Source organism: Aquarana catesbeiana, linkage group LG02, assembly GCF_042186555.1.
Source record: "Aquarana catesbeiana isolate 2022-GZ linkage group LG02, ASM4218655v1, whole genome shotgun sequence".
Taxonomy (NCBI): domain Eukaryota; kingdom Metazoa; phylum Chordata; class Amphibia; order Anura; family Ranidae; genus Aquarana; species Aquarana catesbeiana.
Window position 1 is genome coordinate 488,166,970 of NC_133325.1, and position 15,421 is coordinate 488,182,390.

General features: G+C 46.7%; 1 protein-coding gene across 5 annotated transcripts in view; it reads left to right on the forward strand.

Annotated features, from left to right (window-relative positions):
- The window catches only part of ST7L (suppression of tumorigenicity 7 like), a 289,595-nt gene that overhangs the window by 229,855 nt on the left and 44,319 nt on the right, over positions 1 to 15,421 (forward strand). Inside the window, exon 15 of one of the 5 annotated variants that reach the window (XM_073615727.1) lies at positions 19 to 56. The exons of 3 other annotated variants lie outside the window; for them this stretch is intronic. In XM_073615727.1, coding sequence (XP_073471828.1) covers positions 19 to 33 — 15 coding nt within the window. In that variant the 3' untranslated portion in view covers positions 34 to 56. Of the gene's footprint in view, positions 1 to 18; positions 57 to 8,835; positions 9,424 to 15,421 lie in introns of those variants that run through there. One more of the 5 variants, XM_073615726.1, reaches the window with a different exon arrangement.

Sequence of the window (15,421 nt, forward strand, 5' to 3'; positions counted from 1 at the left end):
TCTGACTTTTATTTTTAGATGGCACTAGGTTAGGAACGTTCATTTGTCAAGATCAGGTATTTATTTACGTTATGGGGTGCCTTCAATTGAAAACTCAAATGCAATGCTTCAAGCCATGTGTAGCATTTAAAGTGTTCTCTAGATGAAAAAGAGATCAACCTGATGTAAATTGTGCTAAATATTTAACAAGTCTTATATTTGGGATAGTTCACAATTATTTATATAGGTGGGATATCCATTTTGGTCTGTTGCATATTAAAGGAGTTGTAAAGGCAGAAGGTTTTTTTTTTATCTTAATGCATTCTATGCATTAAGATAAAAAACCTTCTGTGTGTCCCCCCAGCACCCCCCTAATTACCTACCTGAGCCCCTTCTCTCTCCAGCAATGTTCACGATCCCATCAGCCATCCAGGACACTCCTCCTGATTGGCTGAGACAGAGCAGCTGCACCATTGGCCCCTGCAGCTGTCAATCAAAGTCAATCAGCCAATCAGGGGAGAGAGGGTGGGGCCAGGTCGGGGCTCTGTGTCTGAATGGATACACTGAGCTGTGACTCAGCCTGGGTGATCCCTGTAGCAAGCTGCTGGCTGAGGGGCACTTAAAGGAGGGAGGGGCTAGAGCAACGAAGAGGGACCCAAGAAGAGGAGAATCAGGGCTGCTCTGTGTAAAACCAACTGCACAGAGGAGGTAAGTATAACATGTTTGTTATTTATTTTTATTTTTTTAAACAAGCCTTTACAATCACTTTAAGTCTCTCTGCTCTCTGTTCTTCAGTGATATACAGTACAATAGTTTTGCTTTCTAGCTCTATCTCACATTGCAGGTCCAGGGGTCGGTTCACTCACTGAAATCCATGCAAATCGGCACTGTTGTCAAAAATGGTATTCAGATTACTGTATGTGGTTATTACATGCAGTGTTAGTATTTAACATAATATATTTTTTACCTTTATTTTTACCATTATTTATATTTTTCCCACATGCCTTTCAAGTGAATATGGACAGAGATATACATTTCTCTTTTGTTCATTGGAGAGCACAGCTCTCATTTTGATTGTTACTGTTGGGTATTGTGCCAGCTGCAGAAGTAGGATGCTAAGCTCAACTAAAAAACAAAAGACAACCTAGGGACATGCCTGCATATGATCAGTGGGTCTCTGACCTGCTTGTGACAGTACTCCTTTTTCTAGGCTGGCAGGGCACTGAATCATCATTCTCAAGGCCGTATGTCTTCCTCCTATGTAAGTAGGCTGTAAAGGTACTAACTTTTTTTGGTCAGAGGGAATGTGGAGGACAGGATGGTGCTTCATATAGCGTTTTTTTTATACTGTTGCATTTATTTTTTTACTGGGGACACTAGTGGATGTTTTGTGGGGTTTCCAACTTTTGGGGGAGTTTAAAGTGCAGCTGCCATTTTGATGTTTGGCATTCTGTGTGTTATTACTCTGCCTTTGTCACTTCCTGTTCCATGCACAAGAAGTTCCTCTGGGTACAGAAAGTAGGAGGCTCTTCCTCTCTGAACAGCTATCGATTTTCAGCATGCTGTACGTGTAGTGCTTTCTTGCTCCTCCACATTGCGTCTACATGACTGTTGCTTTGCCATGATCCACAGTTTCCTAACCTCCTATAGTCAGTTGGTAACCTGATGCCTGCAGTGAGTACTCTCTACAAATAGAAGCCTGCTACACTTTGCTTCTTAAAAGACCCTTACTGCTTTATTGTGATGCCTTGTGCATATTACACCTGCTTATACAAAAGTAAAGGCACAGACATTAAAGCCCAAGCAACGACCATGTTGGAAAAGATAGTGTTAGTAATATTCCAGAGTTTGTCTGAAAAATGTATTAATACAAAAAATATCGTAAAATACATTTTCTAATTACCAAATAAATCATACCACTAACTAACCTCCAACAATTGCTCCATTAAAGCAACCCACCACGCAATATTTGTTACAGTCCAGCAACAGTAACTATAGAGTAAATGATAAACCGCTGTGAAACATAAGAGTAGATGAATGGAACAAAAAAGCTGGCCATGCAGACAGATTTCTCAAGAAATGGTGCAAGAAAACTTCTCATTTGTTGACTGAATCCAGTAAACCATTCAGTTTTAAATCACCTTGCTTGGTGTAATGCTTGTAGTTAATATGAAATCGCAGAGCCAAAGCCAGATGCAGATACACCGGCTTTAGTACTTAAACTTGCATCTTAGCCTCCGAGCCAGCCAGGTTACTCTGTTTTCCACATCCATTAAGAGTACATTTATAGTAGCTGTACTTAGCCATACAGAGGTATTCGCTGGCCTGTTTGCCGCATCATCCTCCCATCAGTTACAGCGCTTGAACTTTTACCGTCACTCGGACATTCCATCATGGCTGGTAGGCATGGCCCCAATGACATCAAAACGCTCTCACGTTCACCAAAGTGGTGTAGCTGGGTCGCTTCTCGGCCTTTTGGCTAAGATCAAGTGTAGTATCGACTTTAGCCCTTAGGGGTGTCTCTGCTTCACAGCTAGGACGTTGAGAACCACTTGTATCTATCCAAGCTAATTGGTCCTTGTGGGGTACCCTCTGCTCGGCCTGGTAGGATCGTTGATTAAATTCAGCTTCACCTACTTGCTGCTATTGGGTTAGAGGCTTAGCCCCCACAGGGAACGAGATTGCGGTCTTCCCTCCTCCCCCACTCCGCATTACTACCTCCGGGCAGTAGATGCTAAAGCCTTTTTAAAGGCTACGAAAAAGAGCGAAGACGTCGAGGAACCAGAAGGAAGCCGCCTAAGAAACATCTGAAGCGACATCCAAATCCTTGACGATGGGGAAGAGCGAAAAGAAGACCGGAAAAGAGAAGAAGAACCCCGTTCCAGCCACTTCCTCCAAGCCCGGGAATGCCGCTGCCTCAACCCCCGCCCCTACCCCGGCCGGCACCAGCCGACCAGGACCAGCCAAGCCAGACCAGCCTGCAGACGGGCTCCCAGCTTTGGAGCCATGGATGAAGCAGACGGTCGTGCTGCAGCTGAAGGAGGTGGACGGAAGAGTCCCCGACATGACCCCGGAGATCTTTGGAAAGAAGATGATCCTGGAACAGGGGTTCAGCAAAGCGGAGACGCTTTCGGTGCAGGCCTTCACAAGAGGTATATTCTTTATAACTTTTGTGTCGTTCCAGGTCTGCAGAAGGTACTGGGAGATGGTGAAGACCAGTGGCCCTGAATCCCCTTTCCGGAAGTTCACTGCGAACTGCCCCATAACTCGGGACGAAAAGCGGGTGACAGTGGCCATGAGGAACCCCCATACCAGTGGAAAGGACATAGCCACCTACCTCCAGAGGTTCTGCACCGTGGTGAAGGACCCGATCCAAATCTTCGATGCGAACGGCTTCTGGATAGGTAAGTGGTCTGTGCTCTGCAAACTGAGGAAAGACCCTTCGGGGGACATCCAGCACCTGCAGCCTTTCTTCTCCCTGGGATCCTCCGCAGGAATCCTCTTCTACCCCGGCATACCCTACAACTGTAACAAGTGCGGGCAGCCGGGACACATAGGGAAGGATTGTACAGAACTTGCTTGCAAGTTCTGTAGGGTGACAGGTCACGAGACCAAGGACTGTCCGAGGTCTAAAGCCTGCAACCTTTGCGGATTGGCAGAGCATGTCTTCAGACACTGCCCCCAGAGGACCCGGACCTACGCTGGAGCCGTAAGCCAGGGTAAGCCATCCGGGAGAAAGCTGCCAGAAAAACCAAAAGAACCTCGAAAGGCCAAAGGTAAGTCCACTCCCGCCCCACCTGCACCTGCCCCTGCCCCCCCTGCCCCATCCCCTACCTCCAGCACACCCCCACCCACCCCCTCTGTGCCGGAGGAGCCCCTCCCCACCCCTTCCCCCCCCAACCTGTCCTCCCTGGAGGACTTCCCCACCCTCCCACCCCCCTCCACCCCCACCAGTGGCCCAAGAGGAAGCCGGAAACGTAAGCCAGAGAGCCCATCAGCAGAGGAACCTGCCACCTCCACCAAACGGCCCAACGGGGTCCAACGCGACAGCGATGGACCCGAGCAAGTAGTGGAGGACCTAGAGTCTGCGGGCGAGGAGGGGGAAGGGGAGGAGGTCGTGGTCAACCCCGAGCATGACCCCCCCCCCGACGTCCACATCAGCCAGCAGATGATGGAGTCTGTCCTAGAGGAGCTGGGCCTGGCCCAGAACACAGGACAGGCAGAAGATGCAACGGAAGAGCCACCCCCCCCTCCGGGGAGGTAAGTTCGGACCCTTGTTAACTAGACCCTCATACCCTTTTTCATTATGGCTGAGATCTCAATCTTTTCCATCAATGTGAGGAGTATCAAGGATACATCTAGAAGGCAAGCGGTCCTGACCTTTCTTTCAAGTCAGCAGAGTGATGTCTACATGCTTCAGGAGTGCGCCCTTCCCCCCTTGAGGAGGTACACTCATCTGTCCTCCCAGTGGACCCTTGGTCCCTCCTACTGGTCCGGGGGTGGCGATTGCAAGTCTGCAGGAGTAGCCATTCTGGTCAGGGGTGGGCGTTTCACGGTTGACTCTATCCATGAGCTAGTCTGTGGCCGTCTTTTGGTCATAGACGGCTCGTGGGTGGAAGAGCCAGTTAGGCTCATCAACGTGTACGCCCCCCCAGACAAGAATGCGCGGCTGGAACTCTTCCAGACCCTGCGGACCCAACTCGTCACCACCAGAACAGTAGTGATCGGCGGTGACTTTAACTGTCCGATCGAGGAGGATGGGCGCAGCTCCAGCATATACGCAAAACTTGATGCTACTTCTAGGCTGCTCAGGGAGATGATCTCGGAGGCCTCCTTGCAGGACGCCGTGGGATCCATGGGGAAAGGGACCGTGAACTATTCGTGGTGCCGACCCGATGGATCTGTGCGTTCCAGGATCGACTTCGTGCTCACCTCAAGAACAGTCAAGCATCGTGAGTTCTCCATGGTCCCCTGCTTTTTCTCTGACCACAGGGCTATCCACTTTCGGGGTGACCTGGGCGAGGGCATCGCCCGCGGACCGGGTTCCTGGAAGCTGAATAGCACCCTTCTGGAAAATGAGGAATTGATGGGGGAACTCCGTGAGGCCTATGCCACCTGGACGGAGGAAAAGAGATTCTTCGGAAGGGTAAGTGACTGGTGGGAGTTTGTGAAGGTTAAGCTGCGTAGCTTCTTTCAGGCAAGGGGACGCCAGCGTGTGTGTGCCAGGAGGAGGGAACTCAGGAGACTGCAGCGTCAGTTGCAGTCCCTGCAGGACCTTCAGCACTGTGGCTGGGACGTTAGGCAGGACCTGGAGGACACCAAGAGGAGCCTGAAAGGACACTTCGAGGAAGAATCCAGGCACATTGTCTTCCGTGCCAAGGTGGAGAATCTTGAGAAAGGTGAGAAGTGTAATTCTTTCTTTTTCAGGAAACTCCACTCAGGACACACACCCTTGTCAGAGTTGCGCGACGAGACCGGAACACTCCAGAAGGGGAAGAAGGCTGTGATGAAAGTGGTCAGCGACTACTACACCAACCTCTACTCCCCGAAAGAAACGGACACACAGGCGGCCGACAGGTTCCTGTCAGGTATCTCTAACCAAATTGATCCTGCAGGTTCATCAACCGTCAACGCCCCCTTGGTGCTGGAGGAGCTGCACTCTGCCGCTAAATCCTTTAGGCGAGGCAAGACCCCGGGCTGCGATGGTCTCCCAGTTGAACTCTATGTAGCACTGTGGGATCTCGTGGGCCCGGACCTGCTCGAGCTGTACGAGGAGATGGTGGTGGAGGGCAGAATGCCTCCGTCACTGAGGGAGGGGATGATCACGATTTTGTATAAGCGGAAGGGGGAGAGATCGGATCTTAAAAATTGGCGTCCGATCTCTCTGCTGAACGTGGACTACAAAATCCTCGCCAAGGTCCTGGCCAACAGGCTGAAGTCTGTCATCGGACAGATCATCCACCCGGACCAGACTTGCGGCATTCCTGGTCGCAGGATTGCGGACAGCCTTGCGCTTGTCCGGGACACGGTCCAGTACATTCATGGCCGCCGTGTGCACGCGGCCCTGGTCAGTCTTGACCAGGAGAAGGCCTTTGACCGTGTCTCCCACGAGTTTATGTGCAGAGCTCTGCGCAGGTTTGGTCTTGGGGAAATGTTTTGTTCGTATGTGAATGTAATGTACACTGACATTTCTAGTTTGGTGCTGGTAAATGGCTGGAAAACTGACCCCTTTCCAATCCTGTCTGGGGTCAGACAAGGCTGCCCTCTCTCACCTCTGCTTTTTGTTTGTTGTATAGAGCTCTTCGCCCGAAGCATCAGACGGAACCCAGAGATCAGAGGGATCACCGCACCAGGACCGGACAGACGGAAGGTCAAGTGCTCACTCTACATGGACGACGTGACGGTGTTCTGTGCTGATCGGCGCTCCATCGACACACTCGCCCAGACCTGTGAGGACTTCGGCCAAGCTTCAGGGGCAAAGGTCAACTGCGGGAAGTCGGAAGTCATGCTCTTCGGAAAGTGGTTCCTGCCTTCTTCTGCACCAATTCCTTTCAGCGTCAAGACGGACTTCATCAAAATCCTTGGGGTCTGGTTTGGAGCTGAGGGCGCAGCCCTGAAGTCCTGGGAAGAAAGACTGTCAAAGATGCGACAGAAGTTTGGACTTTGGAGCCTCAGAGAACTCACCATCGAAGGCAAAACACTGGTACTCCGCAGCGAGATCCTCCCTGTGTTGCAGTACCTCGCCCAGGCCTGGCCCCCTCGGGTCAACACCTGTAAGGCCATCACCAGGGCGGTGTTTCACTTCATCTGGAGCTCCAAAATGGACAGAGTGAAGCGGGCGGTTATGTTCAAGGAACCCCTCAAGGGCGGTAAGGGCGTGCCCGACATCGCTACACTATTGAGGGTGTGCTTTGCTTGTAACTGCATCCGCAGGACATTGGTGGACAGAACTGTGGACTCTGGTGGTAACTCTATGTCCCGTTTTTTCCTCCTGCCTCTTTGGAGGACCCTTGGATGGGACAAATGGGACAGCTCCATCCCCTACAACTGGGACACGCCTTGGTACTACTTGGACACCTTCAAGTTTATTAAGGAGCTGGGGCTACATGGAGTGAAGCCCGACTTGTGGAAGCCAAAAACTATCCACAAGTTGATCAGAGCATCGGACATTGTTGAGACTGTTCCAGGCCTCCCTTCAGCCACTTGTAAAGTGGTCTGGAGGAATGTTTCTTCAAAGAGACTCACCAACAGGCACAAAGATCTGGCATGGATGGCAATCCAAGGGGGGCTGCCACTCAGGACATTTATGCATGCCAGAAACCTGTGTAGATACAGGCACTGCCCCTTTTGCATCATCCAGGAGGAAACTGCTCTGCATGTTTTCTGGGAGTGCCCCTTTGCACAGGACCTGTTGAGGGCCCTGGAACCTGAACTCAAAGACTTTGTACCACAGACTGCAATCACACACTTTGGTGTGTTGAACGGACTCTTCTGTGGAACTCATTCACAGGAGGACATTGACGGTGCCTGGCGGGTGCTGTGTTGCTTTAAGGACGCTTTATGGTGCGCCAGAAAGCGCCTCATCCACCAGCGGGAGAGGATGTCCATCGAGGACTGTCGCAGACTGGTTCACAGTCTGCTCAGAGACTATCACCTGATGGACTTCAAGGAGGAAGAGGAGGTCTGAAGATTTCCCCATTCCTCTCCCCCGTGTATCCTTTGGCAGTTCAAATAAAGCTTCGGGCCTGTGAACTCTTTACTCCCTCCCCTGCCCCACCTTCTCCACCCCCCCCATCACACCCGTTGCCCATTTGAATGTTATTTGACTATATGACTGGACTTTTTGTGAAATGTTTTTAAGTACTGCTTTCAGGGTAATGCGGCGTCATGCATGATGTGATGTTTCGGGGTATTACTACTCTGCACAACACATTAGGCATCATACCGCAGGATGAATGTAATTTATTGGTATGCTTGGTGATGTATTGTAATGTAGTGTATTTATGCGCTGCGTCGCAGTACAGATTGGATGTACCCTGTTTAAAGTATTTGTTTTTTTTGTATATTTTCTTGCAAAATAAAGTATACATTTTTCAATCAAAAAAAGTGGTGTAGCTGGGTTTGTCAAGACATATGAGGCTGCCACATTCTGCTTGCATTTCTGAGTACTAAATGAGCATTCAGTACTCAGTACCCCCCCCCCCCAAAAAAAAACATACCTGAACCCGATCTCGATCCAGCGATGTGCACGAGAGCCCCAGCTCTCTACCTCCTCAGTGGCTGAGACACAAAAAGGCCAATGTCAATCACAGTGAGGAGGGACTGGTGGGCAGGGCCGAGCCCCATTCTGTGTGTTTTATGGATACACAGAGTGGGGCTCGGGAGCGAGCACGCACTAGTGCCCCCATAGCAAGTGGGGGGAGGAGTGCCATCGGGGGATAAGAGAAGGGGAGTGGCAAGAAGCTTGGAATACGGAAGTATTTCCCTTTGATTCTATTACACAGTGGGGGATCTGCTGCCCTGTTTTAAGGCTAACCCCCTCCAGACGGCTCCATGGTCTGGAAGGAAGGCATTGTTCTGTGTTTGACTGTTTATGTACTTTAATTACCCCCTGGGGCTTCTCTGTGTCATCACACATATTAGTCCTCCTATTCAAGCTATCGGACCAATCTCTGCTGACCCTGTTTCAAGTCCTTATTTGCATGTCCAAGAGGACCTTAATTGAAGACTAAAGTGTACTTTACAATTGACCAATAGGAAAGTGGTTGTTGGGGGCGGGGTGTTCAAACTGCTGTGTATAAAATTGTGTTGTGTGCATCCAATAAAAGTGAGATTTCTGTTTGAACTTTCATACAGCCTGCCTGGTGTTTGTTCTGAGCTATCACAACTGGATTCGAATGGCACATAGCTGTAGTTCGAATCCCGGAGCATCAGATGACCGAACCATCAGACGTTGCGATCTGCAATCGGATTCTATAGCAGCAGAGGAGTGTCGGGAGAGTGGAACCGAGCGAGCAAGGGCTCATTACCTGGAGAATCAGGGGCTGCTCTGTTCAAAACCATTGCACAGAGCAGGTACAGTAGGGATGGAAAGTATTCAGACCCTTGATAAAGCACAGATCTGGCCAAAGTTACAAAAAAATTTCTGCTGTACTTAAGGTTCCTAAGAGCACAGTGGCCTCCATAATCCTTAAATGGAAGACGTTTGGGACGACCAGAACCCTTCCTAGAGCTGGCCGCTAGGCCAAACTGAGCTATCGGGGGAGAAGAGCCTTGGTGAGAGAGGTAAAGAAGAACCCAAAGATTACTGTGGCTGAGCTCCAGAGATGCAGTCGGGAGATAGGAGAAAGTTGTAGAAAGTCAACCATCACTGCAGCCCTCCACCAGTCGGGGCTTTATGGCAGAGTGGCCCGACGGAAGCCTCTCCTCAGTGCAAGACACATGAAAGCCCGCATGGAGTTTGCTAAAAAACACCTGAAGGACTCCAAGATGGTGAGAAATAAGATTCTTTGGTCTGATGAGACCAAGATAGAACTTTTTGGCCTTAATTCTAAGCGATATGTGTGGAGAAAAGCAGGCACTGCTCATCACCTGTCCAATACAGTCCCAACAGTGAAGCATGGTGGTGGCAGAATCATGCTGTGGAGGTGTTTTTCAGCTGCAGGGACAGGACGACTGGTTGCAATCGAGGGAAAGATGAATGCAGTCAAGTACAGGGATATCCTGGACGAAAACCTTCTCCAGAGTGCTCAGGACCTCAGACTGGGCCGAAGGTTTACCTTCCAACAAGACAATGACCATAAGCACACAGCTAAAATAACGAAGGAGTGGCTTCACAACAACTCCGTGACTGTTCTTGACTGGCCCAGCCAGAGCCCTGACTTAAACCCAATTGAGCATCTCTGGAGAGACCTAAAAATGGCTGTCCACCAATGTTTACCATCCAACCTGACAGAACTGGAGAGGATCTGCAAGAAGGAATGGCAGAGGATCCCCAAATCCAGGTGTCAAAAACTTGTTGCATCTTTCTCAAAAAGACTCATGGCTGTATTAGATCAAAAGGGTGCTTCTACTAAATACTGAGCAAAGGGTCTGAATACTTGGGCCCATGTGATATTTCAGTTTTTCTTTTTTAATAAATCTGCAAAAATGTCAACAATTCTGTGTTTTTCTGTCAATATGGGGTGCTGTGTGTACATTAATGAGGAAAAAAATGAACTTAAATGATTTTAGCAAATGGCTGCAATATAACAAAGAGTGAAAAATTTAAGGGGGGTCTGAATACTTTCCGTCCCCACTGTAAGTAAAACATGTTTGTTAGTTTAAAAAAAACTGGTGCCTTTAGTACCACTTTAATTTAGCCTCCATCTTAAAACCATCCAGCTTTGTGCAATTTCTATGTATTTGGAGGAACTGTCTTGGTGGAATGCCATCAAAGATTCTGGGTGATGACTATCCGCTCTTTGCTGCTGTTTTTTTTTTTTTTTTTTCAAGTATGTACGTGTTTCTAGCCCCTTTTTAAGGTGATCTAATGGATCCCACCCCCCTCCACGTCCCCTTCAGAGATGCATATAGACCCTAATCCAAGACCATGGCTCCCAGGGATTGCTTGTATACTGTGCCACAAATCCTCTGTCTTTTGCTAGAGGATGCACTTTGTGTTGCGCACGTGAAAAGCAGTATTTTTGGTCCATCCATCTAGGTGTAATGTGCCCTGCTGAAAAGAGGTAAAGCCCAACGTAAGACTTGTGATTCAGCCCCCGTTTGCCATGTCCTAATGCAGCCTTGAAAAAAGGCTTTTATTCTTGGAGTGTTGGGTCCTTTTTGATGACATCACTGTCCTCTTCGCCCTCTTCTTCCTCCAGCATTGGGCAGCCGCAATATGGTAAAATTGTCCAGCGATGCGATTACTTTTCCAAGACAACATACATAAAATATAACTTTGCTGTGATAGAGGTTAAAAGGTTAAATTATAGAGGCCCTCTTCTTCCTCCAGCATTGGGCAGATCCTTAATGCTGCAGAGAGAGTCACAATGTAATGAGGAGGAGCTGCTGAGCCCAGAGTGGAGGCCGGAGCTTTAATGCTCTGAGCTTACAGGAAGTGGGTTGAATATGATGGTGGGCATTCCGACCTCAAGAAAAGAGGTGGCTGAGAGTCAGAGCAGTGATTTTGTGGGGCACAGTGCCTGTGATCAGGTATGTAAAGCAGCCGAAATATTTTTTCTTTTTTTTTTTTTTTGCTATGTGGAGTCCATTTAATCGTGGTTGTCACCAGTACAAGTGTGTCTATTGCAGGGTTTCCATTTTATTGCTGTTGTGATAACAATTCAAAATTTGGTATTTTCTCTCCCTCTCTGTCCTAGTGAGAATAAACTACAGGAGTGTGAATCTCCCTGAGACACAGACAAAATTGGTTGAACACAGTGGGCTTTTTTCCCCTGAGCTATATACTAAAAATCAACAGGGGTTCTAAACCACCCATCTTTGCTGAGGGAGTATTAAGATTTCCAATGCATATCCCTTCTTTATAAAATACTAGTTGCCTGCCTGCCATGCTGAGCCTCTGCCTTTCCATCTCACTGACCCAGAAAAAGGATGCAAATAAGGAGTTCTAAACAAACTAGTTTTACTGGCTGCCTGCTTCTAGGGTCAGTGATTTAGAAAGTATTCAAGCTAGAGACAGCTAGGCAAGGTAACTAACATTTCAAAGATGATCGGCTGTGGCAGCTCACATATTCCTGTCAGCACAAATTTCCCATTAAGCCATATAGTACCCAACTGAGATCTATATTCCCACCTTGCTGTCATTTTTGGATGGATGTACCATTTTATTGCACATAGAAGATCAAAACATGTATGATGCAAATGTGAAAATGAAGGCCATAGCTGAGCTGTTAAAATCAACTAACTATAGCAGCAAGTAAACTGTTTTATAAAGTCTGCATGTCTTTTACAAGCCTGTTTTATTAACTTCATGCACAGTATTTAAGAGAACTTTTTTAAACACAATTTTTTATGTAATAAAGCTATTTAAAAGCCTAGTAAAGATTAACCACAGCCTTTAAATATCGTTTTGCACCTGGAGGGGTTAAATTAACAAAACATATTTCTTCCTGGATCTGTGTACTAATTTTTGTCAAAGCAGTTGCAGGCCTGGCAGAGGGGCCTCCTTTCTCCAAACTTCTGCTATGCGTTAAGTGAAAAAATGCAGTTGGACATGGCTGTGATTAATTCCTCTACAGTCCCTTGCTGGCTGAATTGTAAGCATGGGCTTAGCTATCTTCTCCATCAGTTCCTCTAGGACTACGCGTTCTTTTAGATGTGTATAAAATAAAGGTTCAGAGACCGGCAGTTCTGTTATCTGGCACGGCCATTCAGAGCATGTCTGATGCACCCATGGTCTATGTGGTTACTTTGTACAGGCAGAGTGGGGTTTATTTGAAACCCTAATTTTGATCAACAATTTACCATTAGCTTTGGCTAATAGCACAGCACTCATCTACACAAAATAAAAAATAAAATGTATAATACTTTTATTACATTAAGTCACATACTCGGGTGGTGGAGAAGAGGTTAAGAGCATGACAATTAGAATTAAATGTAAAAACATTCTTGAGAAATAGGTAGCATGGGATATAAACATATATCAAACAGAGCAAAATTCCTTACATATACTATTGCCAAGATAAACTGGTAGTTTCCAAGCCCCCTAAACAAACCCTGCTTACAATCAATTTAGTTTTCTCTATAAACACTGTCTTTTGTCTGTCTGAGTGGGAAAGGCACATGGACAGGCTCACAGCTGCGGCCATATCTGTACATGCAGTGATTAGATGTCTGTCTTGTCTTGTGTTATGTCTTCCATTTGCAGGCTAGGAGTGCAAATGTACTGATGAATTTTTTCCTTATCGGTTGTATCGGCTAATTTCATGTATTTAAAGCACAAGTAATGTAGACCACTCTGGTAACTGATACCTTTCCTTTGTACTGTGTTCAATTTTTCTATAGAACTGGTCACATTTGTTACACTGCTTTAGGACATGTAACCTAAGTCTTATGTGGTTTCATTTTAACAGCTCTGCTTTTACTTAACTACCCTGCAATTTCTGAATAAAAATCATATAGCATTTCAAAAATGGTAATAAAATGTAAAAAAAGACCCAAATACGCAGAAGCGGTCAATGGTAAATTCTTATTTAATGCATATTTTATGCATTTAGAAGGTTAGTCCACCCAGGCCTGGTATTTCAGTTTTTGATAGGTGCTGGAGAGGTAAACAACGCATCATTTTCTATATCTCTCAGAGACTCTGTTCGTAAGAACTCTGTGCTTGAGTTCTTAGGTCTGTACATGTTCTGTGTCATTATCAGGGAACTACCCTGTTGGATTTGTTATGTAATTTATATAATCTATATGGACAATGCAGCAGGAGGTGCTAGAACATGCTTTGTTCCCGGGAACAACTTACACTTTTACTGTATTTACAGTAAAACGTAACTAGGAAATGATGGTATGGAGATTTCGCTGAGAAACGTTAGGGGACAAAGTATGGCTTGACCCACCAGGATCCAACAATTACTAAAATGTAACGCTGAGTGGACTGACCCTTTAAAGCTTTAATTACTGGACCAAAAGTATCATTTAATTTAAAAAAAAAAAAAAAAAAGAAGGGTTAGAGCCTCTTCTGGGTTTTTATTGCTGTCAGAACAAGCAGTGATGGGAAATATTTCAAACAGGTACAGACACACACACGGAGGTATTGAAGCTTTGCCTACAGCTGACCTTTCCCCATTACTGACTTACCATTTTTTGTTCTGTACTATGTGTGAGGCAGCAATGCCTTAGATATCATATTGAAGATATACAACTATAGTCACAGGAGTACCTAGGCACCCTCATATAACAGGATGTGCACCACTATTTTCTAGTAAATGTTTCAGGGTACTGCTTGGTCATAGATAACATTTCTAAATGTGTCTTATAACATAGTACAGTACACGTTCATTTTTGACTTCCGGTCTGTTTTGAAGTGACAGAGCCCTTTTAAACAGACTACTGGGTAAAATACAAAAAAATCCCAGCACACTTAAAGGAGTTGTGAAGGCAGAAGGTTTTTTTTTATCTTAATGCATTCTGTGTATTAAGATAAAAAGTCTTCTGTGTGCAGCAGCCTCCCCAGCACCCGCTAATACTTACCTGAGACCCATCTCTGTTCAGCGATGTCCACGAGTCCCTCGGCCATCGGAGACTCTCTCTCCTGATTGGCTGAGACACAGCAGTGGCGCCATTGGGTCCTGTGGCTGTCAAAGTCAGTTAGCCAGTCAGAGGAGAGAGAGGACGGGGGTCGAACGGCAGCTCCGTGTCTGAATGGACACACGGAGTTGCAGCTGGGCTTGGGTGCCCCCATAGCAGGCTGCTTGCTGTGGGGGCACTCGACAGGAGGGGGTGGCCAGGAGAGCCGAAGAGGGACCCGAGAAGATTAGGATCTGGGCTGCTCTGTGCAAATCCACTGCACAGAGCAGGTAAGTATAACATGTTTGTTTTTTGGGTTTTTTTTTAAACGAGAATTTACAATCACTTTAAACAAAATAACAGAAAGCAGATGTTTTTTTTGGGATTCATTTGGAACTGTACTGTATATAATTACACTGCCACACCAAGCACCTCTGCAAAGTGTGATCCTCAACTCTAGTCTAACAAAGCTCACATTTTAGGACATATATATACACCCGTGGCCAAAAGTTTTGAGTATGACACAAATAATAATTTTCACAAAGTATGCTGCTTCAGTGTTTTTAGCTCTTTTTGTCAGAAGTTACTATGGGAGTTCTCAATGGGATTAGGGTCTGTGGAGTTTCCTGGCCATGGAGCCAAAATTTTGATGTTTTGTTCCCCAAGCCACTTAGTTATCATGTTTGCCTTATGGCAAGGTGCTCCATCATGCTGGAAAAGGCATTGTTACCTAACTGTTTTTGGATGTTTGGGAGAAGTTGCTCTCGGAGGATGTTTTTGTACCGTTCTTTATTTGTGGCTGTGCTCTTAGGCTAAATTGTGAGTGAGCCCACTACCTTGGCTGAGAAGCAACCCCACACATAAATGGTCTAGGATGCTTTACTGTTGGCATGACACAGGACTGATGGTAGCGCTCACCTTATCTTCTCCGGACAAGGTTTTTTTCAGATGCCCCAAACAATCAGAAAGGGGATTCATAAGAGAAATTATTTTACCCCAGTCTTCAGCAGTCCAATCCCTGTGCCTTTTACAAAATATCAGTCTGTCCCTGATGTTTTTCGTGGAGAGAAGTGGCCTCTTTGCTGCCCTTTTTGACACCAGGCCATCCTCCAAAAGTCTTCTCCTCACTTTTTCACACATGCATTGGAGGTTTTTTTATGGGATTAAGTCCATTTTCATGGCAAAGAGGAACTTTGCAAATGCAATTCAT